Genomic DNA, 23,866 nt, shown 5'->3' with positions numbered 1-23,866 from the left:
CTGCTATTGAGATTGCTCCTTCACGGAAGTTTGCAGGCTCTTTACATAACGCCGTGATCATTCAAGGCATCTCCGCCACTAAATGGCCTTGTTGTTTTTGAATAGATCACAGATAATGAGCTATCAAATTACCCCGTTGTGTTCTGCTTCAGTTTCCTCTTTCCTTGGTGAAAAGAATTAAAAGCGGCAAGAAGAGGAGTGAGATCAATGAAAGATAATGGAAGACTCAGATATGGGGAGAAGGGTGGGGGAAAAGGAAGCAGGTGGAAAAGGGAGTCGTTGTGATCCTGCATTTAAAACAGAAGCAGAAAGCCTCATTTTAAATGCAGGATTTTAGGCTGGTGTAGAGATGCCCTTAATCAAAAGGCTCTGTGTTTGAGTGGGGGAATGATGCTGGGAGTGGCTGCTTAGCTTTCCCCCTCCACCTGTTTTCCCACTCAAAATTACACCTCCAAATCTGCTTTTCTCCTCACAGGGAAAAAGATGTGCTTATTTAGCTTGGAAAAAAGCAGAGTAAGGGGAGACATGATAGAGGTGTACAAAATTAGGCATGGTGTGGAGAAAGTGGATAGGAAGACATTTTTCTCCCTCTCAAAGTACTAGAACCCAGGGTCATCCCATGAAGCTGATTGGCGGGAGATTCAGGACAGAGAAAAGGAAGGACTTCTTCACACAGTGCATACTTAAACTATGGAATTCATTTCCACAAGATACAGAGATGGCCACCACTTTTGTTGTTGTTCAGTCGTTAAGTCGTGTCCGACTCTTCGTGACCCCATGGACCATAGCACGCCAGGCCTTCCTGTCCTCCGCTCTCTCCCGGAGTGTGTTCAGGTTCATATTCATTGCGTCAGTGATGCTATCTAGCCATCTCATCCTCTGCCATCCCCTTCTCCTTTTGCTGTCAATCCTTCCCAGAATCAGGGTCTTTTCCAGTGACTTTTCTCTTCACATTTGGTGGCCAAAATATTTGAGCTTCAGCTTCAGTATCTGTCCTTCCAATGAGCAGTCAGGGTTGATTTCCTTTAGGATGGACTGATTTGACCTCCTTGCAGTCCAGGGGACTCGTAAGAGTCTTCTCCAGCACCACAGTTTGAAAGCATCAATTCTTCGGTGCTCAGTTGTCAAGGGCTCCTTGGAGGCCTCTCTCAGTCTAATCCAGTAGCCAAGTCCAGACACAGACAAGGGGATTCCTTTCAAAGCTTTATTCTTCTTTTACAACTTAACAACTACCATTTGCAACTAGATCTGAGCAGCACAGTACCTATGCCCTAAGTTGGAACAGTTGGTCCCTGTTTGAAAGGGAATTACTGGCAGACCCCTGAACTTAAGGACTAGGGAGAGTCCCTCCTCTTTTCCCTTGGATCCTCTGGGCGCAGCCGTTGTTTGCGCACCAACCGGGCACTACGACTCCTTTCCGCGCCCTCCATCTGGCGCCGCTCTCTGCGTCTGCGTCACGCGTCCACCAAGTCTGCTATCCGCGCTCCGTTACTCCCTGGACTGCTATCTAAGCTAGGAATGTTGGTGGGAGGAATCTCCGTCAGCTGTTGGCCCTGGGAAAGAGGAGCACGCTCCCCTCCCAGGAGCGACTGCTCTTCCTCAGAATCAGAACTACTCTGGGATTCTATGGGCTCAGTGTCCACCCTGACATCAGCCTTCCTTATAGTCCAGCTCTCAATGGCTTTAAAAGGGGGTTGGGCAAATTCCTGGAGGAGAAGGCTATCAGTGGCTACTAGTCCTGATGGCTCTATGCCAGTTCCAGTGTCAGAGGCAGCATGCTTATACACATCAGTTGCTGGGAAATATGGACAGGAGGATGCTGTTGCACTCATGTCCTGCTTGTGGGTTTCCTGTGGCCAGCTGATTAGCCACTGTGTGAACAGAATGCTGGACTAGATGAACCCTTGGTCTGATCCAGCATGGCTCTTCTGATGTTCTGATGTTCTTAAATACATATGCTATGTCTTTTTCTCTACAGATGTGGAGGAAATGTGGGTTAGGATGGTGGGGCTTGAGAGAAAAAACTGCTAGAGGTGAAAGAGTTAAGGAGTCCCTCCCCATGTAGTTCCTCTGTTCAAACTTCCACCCTACCTCCCTATTTCTCTTCAAAATATTGATATAGATATACAGTAGGTAACCATTGAAGGCTTGAGCGTAACAAAGATCACATTGTGATAAAAATGGTTAGGGGAATATAAGATCTGCTCCTTATTAGCTTTGTGTTTCTCATATCCACCTATCACTCTTCTTGCTTTTCAAAGCTGTAGAATTTTTGATGTAATAGGACGCTAACTGCCGTAGTAGTCTGACAGTCTTTGATCTATGGGCTATGGGCTGGACTTTTTTTTAACATGTTGAGATTATGACCTTTAAAATTGAAAAGTTGATAGCATTTCAACATGTGAGATTTAAAATTCGGACCCTGAGCTCATAACATTTAATTTTGCTGTTTTAAATCTGTATTTTAAATGTCTGCATTGCTGCTAGGTTTTATTCCCGTTGTATTGTTATATTATGGTTTTAACGTTTTTATATTTTATATTGTTTTACTGTGTGCTTTTTGGTTTTAATTTTTGTGACCCGCCCAGAGAGCTTTGGCTATTGGGCTGCATAGAAATAAATAAATAAATAAATAATAAAAAAAACATTGGCGTAGTTAACTTTTGTCTGTCTTCTGTATAGCATTTATATATTTTATCTGTTGTAGAAATATGTCTTAAAATGTATGTGTTAAGAAAATCTTGAGTCTTACTACGATTAGCTATCATTAATATAGCACTGTAAATTTGGAGACCCCCCCCCCCCCCCCGTGAGGTAGGATGATGATAAAAATATTCCCAGTTTGTATATGGGGCAACTGAGCCTAAGAAATAGTGACTTGCCCAAGGCCACATAATGAGTCATGGCAGAGGTGGGACTCTTTATCCATTGGTCCACAGTGGTTGGCAGACTAATGTGGATTAATATGGTATGGATTTTTTAAGGTTAGTTTATAGGTAGGGAAGCCAAGATCAGAAGTACTGAACTATGAACATGTCATTGCATTTATATTGGCAGATTATTTAATAGACGTATACCTTATTTTTCCTTTTCTTTTTATTCCTCTTTGTTTGCTAGCTCACAAGACGCTTGCCACCCATCAAAGAAGCTAAGCCCAGGTTACAGAAGCTCTTCCGTGACTTCTGGCTGTATTCGGTTCTCATGGGGTTTGCTGTGGAAGGCTCAGGTAGTCCAGAGACTTCTTTTTACAAAGAAAATATCTTCTCAATGGAGTGGCAGGAAAATATGGCAAGTAGTCCCCCAGTACCACATTTAAAGGAACTTATTTGCCAGGAACTTCACTGCTGAAGAATTCCAGAAGGGCAGCCATGCTAGTCTGTTGCAGTAGCAACAAGTAGTCTGGGGCACCTTTAAAGGCTAAGACTCGGTTCAGATGTAATGGGAAACCATTGCTTGCTACTTTATGAATGAGCCTCGGGCTGTCATACTTTCCCTTCCTTTTGTGCAGCTGTGAGAAGATCAGAAGCATCTGCTCCTGCTTTTAATCAAACCACAGTTACCCTTTACATCACCGTTATGTTGGGGAGCTGTGCTTTGTTTTAAGCAGTGATTTCAAAACAAGTCAAGATCAGAAACCATGGTTTAGTCCTGGCTTGTTCTAACTAACCACAGTTCCCTCAGTTTGGATACAATGGAGAACTGTGGTTTATTTAAAAGTAGAAGCTTTTGATCTCTTCCTTGCGGCCATGCAAGAGGAGTAGAAGGAAGAGGTGAGGCTCACTCATATAACAGGAAACTATGGTTTCCATTACGTCTGAGAGAAGCTTTTTTTTGTACTAGAGCTCACTTTGTCAGAGGCATGACCATCTTATAAACCTGAAGAAGTGGGCTCTCTAGTACCCAAATGCTTCTGCTAGAATAAATCTGTTAGATTTTAAAGTGTTACCAGACTTCTTCGTGTTTTGCTGAAGAATACCATTTATTCTTCATAATATTTGATCACAAAGAGAGAGCACAAATGGTTGGATCTGTGCCCATGAGTGCTCAAGGTAGCTAACAGCAAATAAATACAAATCATAAAAACAAACAACCTGCAAAGCACTAAAAAAGCAGCAATAAAAAACTTAGCAGGGGAGAGAACTACAAAAACATATCAATAAAACCATAAGGAACAATGCTAAAACACTTCAGAAACATAAAAAAAGAGCAAGGAACAGTTTATCAATCCCACAGGTCAAAAGCCAGCTAAAAAAGAAAAGTCTTGACATAAAAGTAGAAGTCCTGGATGCACCTACTGAGAATTCTCTCTCCTGTATCTCCACCAAACACAGCCCTGATGTTGGCAGGGAACGTAGCAGAGCATCTCCAGAAGATCATAATGCTTGGGCAGGTTCTGAGAATATGTGGGAAGACCGTCCTTTAGCTATCGTGGTCTCAAGCCATGGTGGTTTACTCAGTTCAGTGGACTGGATGTTGTTTAGGAACTGGACTCAGAGCCAGTTTGGATGTAACACCAAACAGTGTTTTGCTTCCTCCTCCCCATACGCCCTCTCTCACTTCCTGTTTGGCGGCAAGTCATGGTTTGCCATGCCATCCACACAGACAAATGACTGTTTGTACTAGCCCTCCAAATCAGATTTGCAAGCCACGATCAAACTGTGGCTTGCAGTTCTAGTTTGGAGGTCAGTCGCAAACCATTGTTTGTCTGTCCGGACGTCGTGACAAATGATGGCTTCCCACAAAAAGGAGAGAGTTGGATTGGGCAAGGGGAGGAGGAAGCATATGAGCCTGAGGCTCACTCAGGTGACTCCAAACTATGGTTATGTGTGAATTGAATCTTCATCTTTCTGATAGAGAATCTAGCTTTTAAATAGTAGAACACTGAATGAATCTAATTGTGTTACTTTTAACAGTCTGCTACCATTTTCTTTACTCTGTCCATCTGTTGCTGGGGTCCAAGTTAGTAAGTCCTAGTTGGAAATAAAGATGTATTTTGAATTCAGAATTACCCTAGTTTTGACAGAAAGTTTATGTTGGTATCACATTCCAAAAAGGTGGACCAACACACCAACTATTGGAATTCATTGGGCCTTAACAAAAATCCTGGTTGTCATGATGGAAGCATAGTAGGAGGTTGCCCAGAAATAAAGTAGTTCTTCTTCTTTTTCTTTTTCTTTTTCTTCTTCTTCTCCTCCTCCTCCTCCTCCTCTTCCTCCTCCTTCTCCTCCTCCTCCTCCTCCTCCAAATGTCTCCTCAGGTCTTTGGCCAGAAGAGTGGTATGAGGGGGTTTGTGAGATAGCAACCAAGTCTCCACTCCTGACATTTCCTAGCAAAGAGCCTCTTCGCTCCGTTCTTCAGTACAACTCTGCTATGAAAAACGACACTGTCACATCTGTAAGTTGTTTTTTCTTACGCTGCTTCTCAGACGTTTAGTAATGCACAGAGTTCGTGACTGTTGCTAAGGACAGAGAAATTAATGGATGTGCCATGCAATTCCTACCTAGCTTAACAGAATGAAGAAATAGCAAAGATCCCTTTCACTGAAACCACCAGCTGAAAACTTGTGACTGTGGGTGATGAGGGACAGGGACATTTGCAGGGGCAAATCAGCAGGAGGAGAGCAATACTTAAACCTTCCTCCTCTTGCTGATTCTTCCCCCTTCCTGCAACCCTTCTTCCAGGACTTCTACCCTCGATGCTTCAAGACCAAAAAACATCCAGGGAAAGGGATTGCTGGGGAGAATTGCCAGGCAGCCTAAGTGATAAGCACTGACCTGTCTGCCTTCTGCTTTCCCCCTCTAAAACCAACCCCACCCCAACCTCAACATTAACATTACAGGGCAAACATGAATTCGGGAACCCCATGTTATCCTTGTAAATGTAGCTCTGTCCCAGGTGTTACAGTTCAAAATGGGGAAAAAATAATGGTGTTCTCCCCCCTCCCCTTTTGATAATTGCCTGACAAAACATTCAGAGTGGTAGTAGAGGCTGACTTGGTTTTATACCTGCGTGGCGTTTCAGAAGTCGTCTGTGTTGATCCTGTTTTCCTGATTTCGTCTTCAAGTCATAAGCTATGGCTTGATGGCCACGCTTCATCTCTTTCTGCTGCTTGCCTGGAGCACTCAGCCAGTGACTTGTGTATGCTTCTTATAATGGAAGAAAAATAAAGTTCTAAGGATGAAGCAGATATGTTAGCACTCCAGTGGGGCTTACTTTGGCAGACTTCATCCTGACTTGTGATGCTGCATTGAGTCGCATCAGCATTCCTGCACGTCGCTACTTAGAAACCAAACACAGGGTGTTGGTCTTCCCCCAGGGTGCACTTTGAAATATTTGAGCACCTTTTTGTATGCCTCAAAAGGATTGTATATTTCTCTTGTTTAACTCCCTTTATGCAGAATACAGAATTAATGGTTTTTCAAAGGAGTTTGTGTCAGGAGCACCCTGGCGGCCTCTTTCAGTCTACTCCAATAGCCAACTCAAGACACAGACAAAAGGATTCTTTTCAAAGCTTTAATCCTTTTACAACTTAATGACTCTTTCAGATGCTAATCACCATCTACTAAGCAATGAACAGCAGAGTAGCCTATGCTCCGGGTTAGGCAGTTGGTCCCCGTTTGAAGGAGAATCACTTGCAGACCCTGAACTTATGGGCTAGGGAGAGTTCCTCCCTCTTTCCCTTGGGTCCACGGGACGCAACTGTTGCTTGCGCGCCAAACAGGCGCTATGCCTCCTTTCCGCGCCCCCCATCGCTCGTCGCTCCCTACGTCGAGCGTCTAGCAAGCCCCCCTCCCACACTCTCTCACTGCCAGGGTCACTATCTCAGGAATGCTGGCAGGAGGAATCTCTGCCAGCTGCTGTACCTGTGAGGGATGAGAGGGCTCCTGTCCCATGGATTGCTGTTCCTCCTCAGAATCAGAACTGCTCTGGGGTTCTATGGGCTCAGTTTCCAACCTGTTAGTTTGGCAGGTTAAGGCTACAGTCCTATGCACACTTACCTGGGAGTAAACAGTTCTGTTAGTAACTTCAGCAGTATAAATACTGCTGCCCATTTGGAGTAGTTCCCAATGTCGAAGTTGGCTGTTCTTTGTTTTGCTTTTAGGCTGAACTGGGTGAATTACGGAGCACCATAATAAATCTTTTGGATCCTCCTCCAGAGGTGTCTGCCCTGATCAATAAGCTGGACTTTGCCATGTCTACCTACCTGCTCTCTGTGTACCGACTAGAATGTATGAGGTAAATTTTTAAACCCTGCTCGTGGATTGACAGCGTTTAGTTTCTGGCATTTTATGCATCTTGATCCTCCCTGTTCCTCCAATAAGGAGGAAAACCCAGAATCAGCACGTTTCAGGTAGGCACAGGATTTTAGCCCATAGCCCAGTGGCGCTAATGCCAAAATCCTCACTGTGTTTAATTTCCATTATATCCTTTTGTTGGAAGCTTTAGAAATAGCGCGAGCGAGGATGTGGAGCCCCCTTCAGCTTGTTGTGAAAATCAGTTAAGCTTTCCCAGCATTCCTGACAAAAACTTGTTGGGAAAACTACCAGCCCAGGATCCCCCATCAGGAAAGACCATTCCACTTGTTATTTACAGAGAGGCCTGGGGTGGGGTAGAAGAGGCAGGACTGCAAGAAGGGAAGCCAAAGGTAGAGTGCAAACTCCATTTTGGGTTGGGTCCAGTTGGAAGCCCCTTCATGGATCACTGCCTTGTTGTGGCGAAGGGGCTTGCGTAACTCAGTGAAGCCATAAGCTATGCCGTGCAGGGTCACCCAAGACGGACAGGTCATGGCAGAGAGTTCTGACAAAATGTGGTCCACTGGAGAAGGAAATGGCAACCCACTCCAGTATTCTTGCCAAGAAAACCCCATGGAACGTATCACAAGGCTAAAAGAGATGACGTCGGAAGATGAGCCCCTCAGGTCGGAAGGTGTCCAGTATACTACTGGGGAAGAGCAGGGGGTATTTCCAAGTAGCGCCAGAAAGAGTGAAGCGGCTGGGCCAAAGCCGAAAGGACACTCAGCTGTGGATGTGTCTGGTGGTGAAAAGAAAATCCGATGTTGTAAAGAACAATATTGTTTAGGAACCTGGAATGTCAGATCAATGAATCAAGGTAAGCTGGAGGTGGTCAAACATGAGATATCAAGATTGAACATTGACATCTTGGGAATCAGCGAACTAAAATGGACAGGCATGGGCGAATTTAATTCAGGTGACCATCATATCTACTACTGTGGACAAGAATCCCTTAGAAGAAATGGAGTAGCACTCACAGTCAACAAAAGGGTGGGAAAAGCAGTACTGCGGTACAATCTTAAAAACGATAGAATGATCTCAGTACGAATCCAAGGCTAACCATTCAACATCACAGTAATTCAAGTCTATGCCCCAACCACTGAGGCCGAAGAAGCGGAGGCTGATCGGTTCTATGAAGACCTACAACACCTTCTAGAACTAACACCAAAAAAAGATGTCCTCTTCATCATAGGGGATTGGAATGCTAAAGTAGGAAGTCAAGAAATCACCGGGATAACAGGCAGGCATGGCCTTGGTGTACAAAATGAAGCAGGACAAAGGCTAATAGAGTTTTGCCAAGAGAACACGCTGATCATAGCAAACACTCTTTTCCAACAGCACAAGAGGCGACTCTACACATGGACATCACCAAATGGTCAATATAGAAATCAGATTGATTATGTCCTTTGCAGCCAAAGATGGAGAAGCTCTATACAGTCAGTCAAAACAAGACCTGGAGCTGACTGTGGCTCAGATCATGAGCTTCTTGTTGCAAAATTTCGGCTTAAATTGAAGAACGTAGGGAAAGCCACTAAACCATTCAGGTATGACCTAAATCATATTTCTTATGAATATACAGTGGAGGTGAGGAATAGATTTCAGGGATTAGACCTGATAGACAGAGTGGCTGAGGAACTATGGACAGAGGTCTGTAACATTGTTCAGGAGGCAGCAACGAAATCCATCCCAAAGAAAAAGAAATGCAAGAAAGCAAAGTGGCTGTCTGATGAGGCTTTACAAGTAGCTGAGGAAAGAAGGGAAGCGAAAAGCAAGGGAGAATGGGGAAGATATACCCAACTGAATGCAGAGTTCCAGAGAATAGCAAGGAGAGACAAAAAGGCCTTCTTAAATGAACAATGCAAAGAAATCGAGGAAAACAACAGAATGGGAAAGACTAGAGATCTCTTCAAGAAAATGGGAGATCTCAAGGGAACGTTTTGTGCAAAGACGGGCATGATAAAGGACAAAGAAGGCAGGGACCTAACAGAAGCAGATGAGATTGAGAAGAGGTGGCAAGAATACACAGAAGAACTATACAGGAAAGATCTGAATATCCCTGATAGCCATGATAGTGCGGTCACTGAACTTGAGCCGGACATCCTAGAGAGTGAAGTCAAGTGGGCCTTAGGAAGCATTAGTAACAACAAAGCTAGCGGAGATGACAGTCTTCCAGCTGAGCTATTTAAAATCCTAAAAGATGATGCTGTTAAAGTGCTGCATTCAATATGCCAACAAATTTGGAACACTCAACAATGGCCGCAAGACTGGAAAAGGTCAGTTTACATTCCAATTCCAAAGAAGGGCAACGCCAAAGAATGTTCAAACTACCGCACAATTGCACTCATTTCACATGCCAGCAAGGTGATGCTCAAAATCCTACAAGCTAGGCTTCAGCAGTATGCGAACCGAGAACTACCGGAAGTACAAGCTGGGTTTCGAAGAGGCAGAGGAACTAGAGATCAAATCGCCAACATTCGCTGGATCATGGAGAAAGCAAGAGAATTCCAGAAAAACGTCTATTTCTGCTTTATTGACTATGCTAAAGCCTTTGATTGTGTGGATCACAACAAACTGGGCAAATTCTTAAAGTGATGGGAGTACCAGACCACCTTACCTGTCTCCTGAGAAACCTGTACGAGGGTCAAGAAGCAACAGTCAGAACCAGACATGGAACAACCGATTGGTTCAAAATTGGGAAAGCAGTATGACAAGGCTGCATATTGTCACCCTGCTTATTTAACTTATATGCAGAGTACATCATGAGAAACGCCGGGTTGGATGATTCACGGGTCAGAATTAAGATTGCTGGGAGAATTATCAACAACCTCCGATATGCAGACGATACCACCCTAATGGCAGAAAGCGAAGAGGATCTCAAGAGCCTCTTGTTGAGGGTGAAAGAGGAGAGTGCAAAAGCTGGTTTGAAACTCAACATTAAAAAAACTAAGATCATGGCATCTGGCCCCATCACTTCCTGGCATATAGAAGGGGAAGAAATGGAAGCAGTGACAGATTTTACTTTCTTGGACTCCAAGATCGCCGCAGACGGTGACTGTAGCCATGAAATTAAAAGATGCTTGCTCCTTGGGAGGAAAGCTATGGCCAACCTAGACAGCATAGTAAGAAGCAGAGACATCACCTTGCCGACAAAGGTCCGTCTACTCAAAGCTATGGTTTTCCCAGTAGTAATGTATGGCTGTGAGAGCTGGACTATAAGGAAGGCTGAGCGCCGAAGAATTGATGCTTTCGAACTGTGGTGCTGGAGAAGACTCTTACGAGTCCCCTGGACTGCAAGGAGGTCAAATCAGTCCATCCTAAAGGAAATCAACCCTGAGTGCTCATTGGAAGGACAGATACTGAAGCTGAAGCTGAAATATTTTGGCCACCTAATGCGAAGAGAAAACTCCCTAGAAAAGACCCTGATGCTGGGAAAGACTGAAGGCAAAAGGAGAAGGGGACGGCAGAGGATGAGATGGCTAGATAGCATCACCGATGCAATGAGTATGAACTTGAGCACGCTCTGGGAGAGAGCGCAGGACAGGAAGGCCTGGCGTGTTATGGTCCATGGGGTCACAAAGAGTCGGACACAACAACCAGTTGGAAGGGGACTTGACCCAACCCTAAATGGTTTGTTTATTTTTTTATTTAAAACTGCTTGGCTGTCTTTCAGGGCAGAAGCCCTCCCAAGGCGGCTTACAGCAATAAAATACATAAAAACAGTTACAATATTAAAACAATAAAAACAACCATAAAAGCCAACAATAAAACTAGCACCCACAACAGTGGCAGTAACAGCAACAACAGCAATCATATCAAGAGAAGCCCACGGTAAAGTAATATGTTTTCAGGGCCCTCTTAAAAGCCTGCAATTTCTGGTTCCAGAAATCAAGGAAAAGAGAAGACCCTGACACCATGCACATGTTTAACATTAGATCATACGGATGACATTTCTTTTATTAGATCAAGGTCTGTGTAGTCCAACATGCTTTCTTCAACAGTGACCGGTCAGGTGTGTTTGGAAGGTTACTAGCAAGGCATGATGCTCAGTCGTTCTAGCCCTGCTCAGGGACCTAAGTTGTCAAGGTGCCAGAGGGAACACACAAGGCTAGCCCACAACCTTGGCCCAAATGTGATCATGTCAGTCTGGAAGGGGCCACTTCTGCTCATATTGTGTTTCCTCCATTGGGAACTGAAATCCTAATTTACCAGCATACCTGCCCCTGTGTTGGAAATGCTTTGTATGTAGAAGCAGCCCCCTTCAGTTTGATGCCAGCTTAGGGATTTTATTTATTTATTTATTCATTTTATGAGGTGCCCTGTAGCCAAACTTCTTATGTGGCTGGCGCATGCATCAGTGTGGGGGCATGACTGGCCCCACTCATTCTCGCTGGCCCCTTTCCATGTTTGGAATCAAACACCGGAATCATGCTTCTTTGTTCCCAGCAAGCCAGTATACTCAGAGGTATACTGGCTTTGAATGTGGAGGAGGTGCCAATGAGCCTTGATAGCTAATAGATGTCAACACATGTATCTTTGTGTGAAATGCATTACTGATTGTTGGTCTCTTAGGGTATTGCGTTCGACAGACCCAGATCGCTTCCAAGTGATGTTTTGCTACTTTGAGGATAAAGCTATTCAGAAAGACAAATCGGGTAAGAACATATAGATTCTGTTTTACCCAAGTTAGACACAGCGTTGTGTCTGGCCGTAACAGAATACATGAACTTTTACTAACTTTCCTTTCACGTAATTTTGCAAAATTGTTGAGTTATGGTATTGTTGAGAGCCCCAGAGCCGTTGGCCTGGAAGAAGAATAAAGCCAAAAGAAAACAAAGTTGGTCTGGAAATGATGCAGAGCTGCTGGAAGAATAAACAGTAGAATAAAGCAGGAACAGGAAAGGGCTGTGTTCTTGGGGACTGCTGTTCTCCAGACAGAGGCTCAGAGGCTGGAAATATATTTTGATACATTCCCCTTTATGAGTAGGGAGCTTCTGTTAATACGTTTGGTTCTGGCCAGCAGTAAAGGGCTTCATAGCTATGGAGCACTGAGTTCCAGCACAGTAATATATGCAAATACATACATTTACATATGCGTACATCCAAATGAGACATGTTGTGTTAAAGTGTGCTTTTTGTCCCAACTGAAATCCCTTCTTCTCCTCCTCCTGGGTGAAACTGTGGGCCAAGCTGACATAACATTAACTGTGTGAAAGCAATTTTTTTTAAATTTTAAGTGTCTGCTGCGGGGGCTGGGGAGAGGTTTTAAGCCTTTTGTTCCCCACCATGTCCTGACAAAAATGCCTCCCCTCAACCGCTTTTAGTCCTAGGAAGGAAACTCCCATTAATGCCAGTGGGAGCTTCCTTCATGGGACTAATAGCAGCTTTGGGGGGTGGGGGTGAATGTGTGATGATTTTCATTGGGACTGTGACAGAAGGGAAAAGGGTTAACTCCCAGCTTGCTGCAGTCCAGAAAACCCCTATCCCACCACCCCACACAATTAATGTCACAGCTAGTTTAGCCTTGTTGGTGAATGTTTTTTGTTTTTGTTTATCTTGATTTAAAATTTGGTAGGATCATATAGGGCCAGATAAAATTACTTTGGTCCACAAACCACCAGTTGAGCATTCCTAGAATTTTTTTTTTTAAGGGCACCCTGATTTTCATATAGCAGAAGCCTTTGACCTGCATGTTATTAATTAATTAATTTATTACATTTATATACCGCTGAACATATTTAAAAATATCTCTAAGTGTTTCATATTGCATTAAAGGACTGCATGTTTTTCTCTCATGCAAAATCATGTACAAAAATTATGCATTTTTATTTTTGAGAGCAAAATGTGATTTTCCATGTTAGGGTAACTACTTTCTGAATCTTTGAAAATAAAAATGGGGGTTGCAGGGTGGGGGAAGAGACATAATATAGCTGTAGGGTTGAAGTGGATTGCTGGGGGCTTAATTGTTATTGGTTAAGTCCATGTAAGAGTGTGTGTGTGTGTGTGTGTATGTAAGTGTGTTTTAGGATGGAGGTATATGAATGATCCAAAGCTTTCTTCTTGTTAACTCTACTGCGAAGGGAATCCCTTCCAAAGTTTATCTTCTTAAATGCTGTGATAGTTCCTCTTTTCAGGTATGATGCAGTGTGTAATAGCTGTTGCAGATAAGGTTTTTGAAGCTTTCCTCAGCATGATGGCTGACAAAGTAAGTCTACCTGATGGTAAAAACAAAAGAGTGCATACAGCAGGCTGCAACTTAGTTCAACCGAAACCTACAGTGTGTTTGCAAATAACTCTTAATATAGAACGTCACAGTCCAGATGTACTTCCATGCTAAATTTTGAGCAATGAAATTAGTCAGCGAGTAACATAAGCGAAAGTTGAAAAGAACTTTCAAGAGTGAGGGTGTAAAATCTTTAAGAGGTAAAATGGTGGGGTTTGCACCCATGAATGGTGTGAGTGCAGAAGAGTCCTGCCATGCTCTGGGACCAGGTCTTCTCTGACTTGGGTTGCTTGGGAATGCAAACCAAAGTGGGTGGTAAATTCCATCTCAGGCTAAATGTGGGCTTGGAACAGCCATGTTTTTGGAATGAACAGATGAAGCTGCTCCTGCCCGTACACTGATCCTTTGCATTCCATCCAAAGAAGCTTCGGAATGGCCCCAGGCTTCTAATGCTAGAAGAGGCTTGTGCTAGCCAGAAGCTGGTAGCTAGAAGGTTTTCTCATGCATGTAGAGAAAATGTGAGTCCAAGCTATACAGCCTGGAATAGGGTAGAGAGCAGACTGAGGTCTGAGCAGACTACAGGTCAGTTCGGACCTAACAGCATGGCATGGTTCAGCGCTATGTTAGTGAGCCTTGTGCATCGTTTGCTCAGTTTGGATTAGGGATGTCAGAGGAATCCGTCTCAGGGGTGGAGCTCCCAGGACTTCCACTCACCTCCCCGCAAGCTGGCCCAACTCGATCACATTGAGTCGGACCACCTCGTGGATTTTCATTGATTCTTTTGTAAATGACAATTTGCGTCATTTGTGCACATTGCAGCCAAAATTTGTGCAACTTGCTATTTACAAGGGGGGAAATGAGAAAAGTTCCTGGGTTCCAAGCTCGCAAATGCAAGCTGAGCTGAGGGCCCTAGGGAAATCCGGTGAGCCCCAAATGGGCCGGATTTCTTAATGACAGACATGCTAGTTTGGATGTAATGGCAGATTATGCTTTGCCCAGAAGTTATAACCCAGAAGTAAAGGAGAGAATTGGAGCATGAGAATGAGGGGCGCGTAAGCACAACAATCATTCTCATAACCATGGCATTATCATCCCACTACGCTTCCTTTATATTTCCTTTCCTTTATATGTGACTGAAAAGCAGTGAAGTTTTGGCAGGGTGGAGAGGCATCCAGTGAAGATATTAATGCAGGAGTTGTTTTGGAGAACTGCTTACATTGCAAAGCAGCCACGAATGCTCTAATGACAAAGCCTTTTCAGGAAGCAAATTTCCAATGAGTAGTTAGAGTAATGACCCCAAATGGCAAGAATGGTTTTAGCGAGCAATGGTTAAAATACAGCACTAGTATATTTACATGTGCAAGGTGCTATTCAGTATTACTTCAATAGCTCCATTAATGTGAATGGTACAGAGTAAAAAGAAGACAACGGGTCTTACAATGCAAAGTGCTTATAATGCATCAGTTTGTTTACAGCTCAACGCTATGAATGTTTACTCAGAAGTTAGTCCCACTGTGCTCAGCGGGACTTACTCCCAGATAAGTGTGCATATGATTGCAACCTTAAGATTTATCTATTTAAATGATGACGAAACAAGCTTCATGGTTCTCTTTGATGTGTTTAGGCTAAAACAAAAGAAAATGAAGAGGAGCTGGAGAGGCACGCTCAGTTCTTGCTGGTGAATTTTAACCACATTCATAAGAGGATCCGGCGGGTTGCAGATAAATACTTATCAGGCCTTGTAGATAAGTGAGTATTCAATAGTGTCCTTATCATGATGCCTCTTTCACATCAACCGCGCCTGCAAAATGACACAGTAACTTGAATGCATTGTCTCTCACGTTGATGGAGAGGGACCGCAGCTCAGTGGTAGATTACCTGCTTTGAATTTGGAAAGTCCCAGGTCCAGTGCCTGGCTTCTCTAGTTAAAAGGACCCAAGTAACAGGTGATGGGTAAGACCTCTGTCTAACATCCCAGAGAGTAGACACTACAAATAGTCTGACTGGGTATGAAACAGCTTCCTATGATCCATCGGTGTGTGTCTGTTTCCAGTGTGTTTCATTGATACTATAAATGCCTTTGGGGAACGATCCCTATTAAATGCTTGTGCAGAAAGCTACCTATGCCTGCCTTTCCAGATGAAAATTTTCAGTTTTCTGCCACAGATACAAATGCCCAACATTAACTTCCCTTTCACTAAAAAAATGAGTTGTCTCCTGCTCTTTTGGTCTAAGAAGAGCATACCGTAAAAGATTAAGGACAGGTCAGTATGTGGAGATAGTATGATCTCTCAATCCTTACTTGGCCAACAGTAAGGCTAAATCCTTTGTTCAGTCGTTCAGTCGTGTCCGACTCTTCGTGACCCCATGGACCATAGCACGCCAGGCCTTCCTGTCCTGCGCTCTCTCCCGGAGCGTGCTCAAGTTCATATTCATTGCATCCGTGATGCTATCTAGCCATCTCATCCTCTGCCGTCCCTTCTCCTTTTGCCTTCAGTCTTTCCCAGCATCAGGGTCTTTTCCAGGGAGTTTTCTCTTCGCATTAGGTGGCCAAAATATTGGAGCTTCAGCTTCATTATCTGTCCTTCCAATGAGCACTCAGGGTTGATTTCCTTTAGGATGGACTGATTTGACCTCCTTGCAGTCCAGGGGACTCGTAAGAGTCTTCTCCAGCACCACAGTTCGAAAGCATCAATTCTTCGGCGCTCAGCCTTCCTTATAGTCCAGCTCTCACAGCCATACTATACTACTGGGAAAACCATAGCTTTGATTAGACGGACCTTTGTCGGCAAGGTGATGTCTCTGCTTCTTACTATGCTGTCTAGGTTGGCCATAGCTTTCCTCCCAAGGAGCAAGCATCTTTTAATTTCATGGCTACAGTCACCGTCTGCGGTGATCTTGGAGCCCAAGAAAGTAAAATCTGTCACTGCTTCCATTTCTTCCCCTTCTATATGCCAGGAAGTGATGGGGCCAGATGCCATGATCTTAGTTTTTTTAATGTTGAGTTTCAAACCAGCTTTTGCACTCTCCTCTTTCACCCTCAACAAGAGGCTCTTGAGATCCTCTTCGCTTTCTGCCATTAGGGTGGTATCGTCTGCATATCGGAGGTTGTTGATAATTCTCCCAGCAATCTTAATTCCGACCTCTGATTCATCCAACCCGGCATTTCTCATGATGTACTCTGCATATAAGTTAAATAAGCAGGGTGACAATATGCAGCCTTGTCGTACTCCTTTCCCAATTTTGAACCAATCGGTTGTTCCATGTCTGGTTCTGACTGTTGCTTCTTGACCCTCGTACAGGTTTCTCAGGAGACAGGTAAGGTGGTCTGGTACTCCCATCACTTTCAGAATTTGCCACATTTTGTTGTGATCCACACAATCAAAGGCTTTAGCGTAGTCAATGAAGCAGAAATAGACGTTTTTCTGGAATTCTCTTGCTTTCTCCATGATGCAGCGAATGTTGGCGATTTGATCTCTAGTTCCTCTGCCTCTTCTAAACCCAGCTTGTACTTCCGGTAGTTCTCGGTTCGCATACTGCTGAAGCCTAGCTTGTAGGATTTTGAGCATCACCTTGCTGGCATGTGAAATGAGCGCAATTGTGCGGTAGTTTGAACACTCTTTGGCGTTGCCCTTCTTTGGAATTGGAATGTAAACTGACCTTTTCCAGTCTTGTGGCCACTGTTGAGTGTTCCAGATTTGTTGGCATATTGAATGCAGCACTTTAACAGCATCATCTTTTAGGATTTTAAATAGCTCAGCTGGAAGACTGTCATCTCCGCTAGCTTTGTTGTTACTAATGCTTCCTAAGGCCCACTTGACTTCACTCTCTAGGATGTCCGGCTCAAGTTCAGTGACCACACTATCATGGCTATCAGGGATATTCAGATCTTTCCTGTATAGTTCTTCTGTGTATTCTTGCCACCTCTTCTTAATCTCATCTGCTTCTGTTAGGTCCCTGCCTTCTTTGTCCTTTATCATGCCCGTCTTTGCACAAAACGTTCCCTTGAGATCTCCCATTTTCTTGAAGAGATCTCTAGTCTTTCCCATTCTGTTGTTTTCCTCGATTTGTTTGCATTGTTAATTTAAGAAGGCCTTTTTGTCTCTCCTTGCTATTCTCTGGAACTCTGCATTCAGTTGGGTATATCTTCCCCATTCTCCCTTGCTTTTCGCTTCCCTTCTTTCGTGAGCTACTTGTAAAGCCTCATCAGACAGCCACTTGGCTTTCTTGCATTTCTTTTTCTTTGGGACGGATTTCGTTGCTGCCTCCTGAACAATGTTACGGACCTCCATCCATAGTTCCGCAGGCACTCTGTCTATCAGGTCTAATCCCTGAAATCTATTCCTCACCTCCACTGTATATTCATCAGGGATATGATTGAGGTCATACCTGAATGGTTTAGTGGTTTTCCCTACGTTCTTCAATTTAAGCCGAAATTTTGCAAGAAGCAGCTCATGATCTGAGCCACAGTCAGCTCCAGGTCTTGTTTTGACTGACTGTATGGAGCTTCTCCATCTTTGGTTGCAAAGGACATAATCAATCTGATTTCGATATTGACCATCTGGTGACGTCCATGTGTAGAGTCGCCTCTTGTGCTGTTGGAAAAGAGTGTTTGCTATGATCAGCATGTTCTCTTGGCAAAACTCTAAAACTCTTGGCAAAACAAGCTAAATCCTTACTTGTAATTTTTGTGAACCGCCCAGAGAGCTTTGGATATTGCGGGGTATAGAAATAAAATAAAATAAATACATACATACATACAATGAAAAGATGTGAAAGCGTTTGTTTGTTTGTTTGTTTAAAGTATTTTGTGCTGCTCCTCAGCCATGCCCGCTGCCTGTAGACTTGCAATCTAAAAAGACTGTAAAAGTCGAGGAAAAAAGGATAGGGAGGTGTCAGAGTTCCCCTTATGACCCCCCCCCCCCGCAACTCTTTAAGGATCTCTGGCCTCCTTAAGCATCCCACCTTCCTTCTTTTAAACTTCCCCTTCCCAATAATGTGGGGTTTAGGCTGTAGACGTGGGGTGATTGACACTCTAGACACAAGGTTTAACCACAACAGTTTACTGGTAAATTAAACCAAGCAAATCATAATTAAAGGTATTTACACAATAGAGCTGAGTGATACAGAAGGCATTAAGAGAGAATAAAAGTTGCAAAACGCAAGTACCTCTACTGTAGCTGTACTCAGACTTTTCCAGGCTGCTTCTTTGTGTTCCCGCTTCAGGGTCTGGTCCACCCAACTCTGCTCTGGTCTTTCTGACTCTCTCTTTTTATACCCTCCTCCCTCAAAACCTAAATAAAATAATAAATAAGTAAGTAAGTAATAAGTACTGCTGCAAACCTAAAGAAATGAAACTTAACTTGGGGAAATGAAACTGAAACTTAACCAGGGAAATGAAAGTACTCCACTCAGGGATACCCCCTCCAAACAAAAACCCCCTAGGCCTCCAAGCCTGACCTCCCCCCCCCCCCCTTTGCCGCCGTAGGCCTCAAACCTTCACAGGAGGGAAGACAAAATTTATATTGTATGTGTGCTAGGGCAGTAGTTTTCAACAGGGAATACTTTTCCACATTAACTTGTCTGCTGAGGATTCACTAAGGGGCTGCCACAAGACCCCTTGTGCATTGCAGAGTGTTTTGGAAGCTCATGGTTCTCACGTGAACCGAGTGTGTGACCAACATAATGTCACATACAGCTAGTGATGGTGTACACATTTTCCTTCAGGAAAGTTTGTCTGACATTATTGATCTTCTCACTAAGGAACGTCATGATAAGATTCCAAGGATACTCTGGCTTCCCTGGAAGCTCCCCAGTTTGAAAACAGACATGTTAGATCATCTACTTAAGCTGCACACATTTTTGTTGTAATGCTTGCAGTTCTGTAGTGTGCTTGCTGACCGTTTCTGGACAGTGATTCACATAACATAGGAAGCTGCCTTATACTAGGTCAAACTATTTTTCCATCCAGCCCAGGAATAGGCAACCTGGTGTCATCCAAAACCTCTGGAGGTCAACTCACATAGGCCCCAGGCAACATGGCCAATGGTCAGGGATTATGGGAGTTGTCATCCAAAACACCTGGAGGGCACAAGGTTGCCTCCCCCTAATCTAGTCCAGTATTGGATAATCCAACTGGCTGTGGCTTTCCAGGGGGTCAGGCTTAGTTCTTTCCCAGCCTGGCTACCTGAGATCCTTCTTGCTGGAGATGATGGGAATTGAACCTGGGACCTTCTGCATGTAAAGCATGGGTTCCACTACTGAGCTGCAGTTCTTCCCCATTGCACTTGCCAATGACAGTGTGCAACAGCAATAGGCAACTGTCAGACCATGGGCCATCACTTGTGCCATTACTTACCTTTGACCAGCAGATGTAGCATGTAAATAAAACGAGTGGGTGGGTGGGTGAGTGGGGGTTCTAGGGTTGCAACATTAAAAACTGCCTGGCATGTTTGCAGTCAAACAAAGAAGCCCATCTCTTAGTAAATAGCCTTTATTATGCGAAACAGTAAGATTAACAGCGTTTCAGGTTACTGACTTCTTCAGCCTCCAGCAGCTTAGACTAAGATCTCTAACTAGTTTTGTACAGTGCTCCATAGACTACCCAAATATCCCTTTGATAGATGCACTATAATAAGTATTATATTATTATATTTATATTATGTTATATAATTATAATATTGATGTAGATATAGATATAGATGTATCTTAGCAATGAGTTAAATGAAAAATTGGCTTCATTTGGCTGTAGAAAAATGACTAGATCTCTTCATTATTGGACTTAGTTCTAGATTGGCCACTTAGCCAATGTGGCTAACTGGTGGTACAAAACCAACATTTAAAAATTCAGTGTTTCATGTTTATTTATTTACTTAGGGCACAATCCTGTGCATGTTTAGACAGAAAAATTGGCTGGGGAATGCTGGGAGTTGCAGGGCTTTTTCTGTTTAAACATGCATAGGATTGTGCTGTTAAGTTCAGTATTTCAAAATTTAGTAAGAGCTGCAGGTTCGTAGATGTAGTTGCTTTGTATGCACACTTGTCTTTTGTGTTTTCAGGTTCCCTCACTTACTGTGGAGTGGAACTGTGTTGAAGACCATGTTAGATATCCTCCAAACTCTCTCGTTGTCTCTGAGCGCAGTAAGTATTTTTATATTACTCCTTTTGCTACTAGATTATTACAAAGCTCATTTATAGAGTTCTTGCTAATGGTGGAGCTGATTGTGTTTATATTTTGCAAGAGTTGCTTAAAAAAAAAAAAGCTTGTGTTTTGCAGAATGATGGCACAAATATAGTTGTTTTCCAGAATCACATGGCTTAAGAATTTCCTGTAGTCTTCTTGTGTTGGGCTGCTCAGTTATTTCTTAAAGATTCCATTTAGTTCACATATCAGAAAGCATAGTACTGAGAAAACATTCCTCAGTTAACCACTCAGTCTTGGGAGCCTCCCCACCAAAAAGTAAGCATTTTGGATGGGGCACAGTAAATAGAAAAATGACAGAGCTGCAGTGGTTTTGGATGAACATTGGTTGTGTTGGGACAGGAGCATAATTAACCATTCCTATGTTAGCACCAGCAGCCGCCTGGGAATATTGTACAAATCCCTTACATAGCATAGAGGGGTAGAACTGGGAATGACTCATCTACCCATCATCCTAAAAGCCATTTTAGTAACAATAGAGCCACCTACATTGGAGTGACCATACATACCTAATATTTAGTATTAATTTATAAATGGACTTGCCTCTTCTGTGTTTCTCCAGAATACTCCATTCTTTTCCACCAGTGATTTTTCCCCCTGCTGCCAGGCAAGCTCTTGGTTGCTTTGGATTTTTATTTTGTTTTTTACTCCTTAGTGTTTTTTCCTCCCGAAAGATAGTTTGTACTTCTGCAAAGCTTGGGGTTTCCCCTGAGCATGCTGATACTTCTCGGTTTCCCAGCTTTGGTTCCAGTTCTATTGACACTTACCACTGGGGTTGACTGTTAGAGGGAGCGGTGATGAAGATGATTGTTGGCATACACTGGGTGCATTACTGAAATACTCAGTAATGCTGGATATTTCTAAGAATGTTAGAAATAAGTTCTGATTCTTGTTAAAAGGTTTGCTTTCTATTTCAGGACATTCACAAGGACCAACCATATTATGACATTCCAGATGCCCCATATAGAATTACTGTTCCTGATACATATGAAGCTAGGGAGGTAAATGTTCCAAACCATAAACAAATGCTTTATTTTACTGTAATCTTTCTGGATCTGTGTGGTCTTGCTTCTGCACTTGGTTATAGCTGGAAAGTGCCTATTTAGTAAGGTCTGGCCCTTAATTTTTTCTTCCCAATAATTTGGGACATTTCCAGTTTCACAATCTCACATTGCAGCAGTATTGGGCTTCTTGCTTCCAAGGCCTTTCTTTGAAAGACACAGTAGTATTGTGGGGCGGATACACTTATCCAGTTGTGCAGGGGTCAGGGAACAAAAGCCCGCCTTCTATGCATACCTGGTATGCCTGTCGCATCTCCCATGTCCAAGATGTCCCCATAATACTTGAATATGACTTATGTGTGGGCCTGAGCTGCATGATTGATGTCCTAGAGAGAATCTAGGAATCGCCTGCAGAATCCAAGTCGACACAAGTTGGATTTTATGCATGTACGCCCGATCTAGCCCAATGTTTGCTTTATCATACGTTTATTATTAAGCACAAGAACTGATTTACTGGCTGGCTGTTGTATATCTCTCTTTCTAGAGTATTGTAAAGGACTTTGCTGCACGCTGTGGAATGATTCTCCAAGAAGCCATGAAATGGGCCCCTTCAGTCACCAAATCTCACTTGCAGGTAACTGCTACAAGTTACTGTGAATATTTTATTGTCCCAGGTGTATCTAAAGTTTTGGTTAGCCTTCCCGATTGCCATGCTGGTTGGGAATGATGGGAGTTGCAGTCCAACACATCTGGAGGGCACCAAGTTGGGGAAGGCTTGTTTATAATATAAAATCTGGAGGTGTCACATCTTAAAGGGGACATTCTCTCTTCTGTCACACATAGATAGATTTCTGTGCAGCTATTTTGGGCTGCATTAATAGAAGTATATCTTCCAAATCATGTGAAGTACTAGTTCCCCTCTACTCAGCACTGGTTAGGCCTCATCTGGAGTACTGTGTCCAGTTCTGGGCACCACACTTGAAGAAGGATGCAGACAAACTGGAGAGGGTTCAGAGGAGGGCAACAAAGATGATCAGGGGCCTGGAAACAGAGCCCTATGAGGAGGGACTGAAAGAACTGGGCATGTTTAGCCTTGAGAAGAGAAGACTGAGGTGAGATATGAGAGCGCTCTTGAAGTATCTGAAAGGTTGTCCCAGAGAGGAAGGCCAGGATCTCTTCTCGATCATCCCAGAGTGCAGACATGGAATTATGGGCTCAAGTTTCAGGAAGCCTTCGGCTGAACATCAGGAAAAACTTCCTGACTGTTAGAGAACTACGAAAATGGAACCAATTCCTTAGGGAGGTGGTGGGCTCTCCCACACTGGAGGCATTCAAGATGAAATTGGACAGCTATCTGTCAGGGATACTCTGGCTTGGATTCCTGCATTGAGCAGGGGGTTGGACTCGATGGTCTTATAGGCCCCTTCCAACCCTAGTATTCTGATTCTGTGAAAGGAATGCCTCTTGTAAGTTAATGCCAGCTAGGATGGGTGTATCCTCTGAAAGTAAAGAAAAGATACATCTTGTTTCAGAACTGTTGTTTTTACCCATATGCAAATTTAATCAATAGATTAATGACTACAATTGATAGGATTACCGCATTAAAATTTCTTGAACCAGATTGCAGCCTGAATCACTGTGCATGTGTCTGTCCCACTCCTTTTACATCCCTACAATAGGGCCATTTTTTTTGTTTCTGAAAAAGTTTTTGGAGTGAGGCAAGCACCAACTAAACCTAAATGACTGTGAATGGAAATGTGCAGTACAGTTTTGTGAGGCTCATTGTGTGGGCCAGACTACATGTGACATTCTTGCTTTCTTTTTCTTTTCTTTTCTGAAGCATGCTTAAGGTGTTCACTTTTATTTTAAAGAACAAGCTACCATGGACCCCCCGATGTGGAAAATATGCTCCTGGCCAGGATCAGGGCCCCAAGCCTGTTCCTTGCCATAACCCCCCGGCCACTGCTGCTTGCCCCCTAATGGGTTGACTGCAGTAAACTACACCTTCAGGGGAAACTAGCAGCTTGTGGTGGGGAGTGAATTATAGCAGGAAACTGGTGCAGGGCCCTGATTTGGATCGGAAGCATTATTCTTGATTGGGGTTTCACAGCTCCTTTTTTTGTCAGAATTAAATTGTCCACCTTAAGCAAGC

At 43.5% G+C, this 23,866-nt stretch overlaps 1 protein-coding gene across 10 annotated transcripts in view; it reads left to right on the top strand.

Annotated features, from left to right (window-relative positions):
• The window catches only part of PI4KA (phosphatidylinositol 4-kinase alpha), a 150,325-nt gene that overhangs the window by 49,436 nt on the left and 77,023 nt on the right, over positions 1 to 23,866 (top strand). For all 10 annotated transcript variants that reach the window (XM_084819625.1, XM_084819624.1, XM_084819623.1 and 7 more), the window contains exons 20-28: positions 3,118 to 3,226; positions 5,258 to 5,394; positions 7,103 to 7,236; positions 11,862 to 11,944; positions 13,424 to 13,494; positions 15,137 to 15,261; positions 20,571 to 20,652; positions 21,631 to 21,714; positions 22,259 to 22,348. In XM_084819625.1, the coding sequence (XP_084675751.1) occupies positions 3,118 to 3,226; positions 5,258 to 5,394; positions 7,103 to 7,236; positions 11,862 to 11,944; positions 13,424 to 13,494; positions 15,137 to 15,261; positions 20,571 to 20,652; positions 21,631 to 21,714; positions 22,259 to 22,348 (915 nt within the window). The remainder of the gene's footprint in view (positions 1 to 3,117; positions 3,227 to 5,257; positions 5,395 to 7,102; positions 7,237 to 11,861; positions 11,945 to 13,423; positions 13,495 to 15,136; positions 15,262 to 20,570; positions 20,653 to 21,630; positions 21,715 to 22,258; positions 22,349 to 23,866) is intronic.

Source organism: Heloderma suspectum, chromosome 13 (assembly GCF_057233095.1).
Source record: "Heloderma suspectum isolate Gila_16-S chromosome 13, 16-S_ref, whole genome shotgun sequence".
In the NCBI taxonomy this organism is placed as follows: Eukaryota; Metazoa; Chordata; class Lepidosauria; order Squamata; family Helodermatidae; genus Heloderma; species Heloderma suspectum.
Note: the sequence above shows the minus strand (reverse complement) of the source record. Positions and strands in the feature narration are given on the sequence as shown.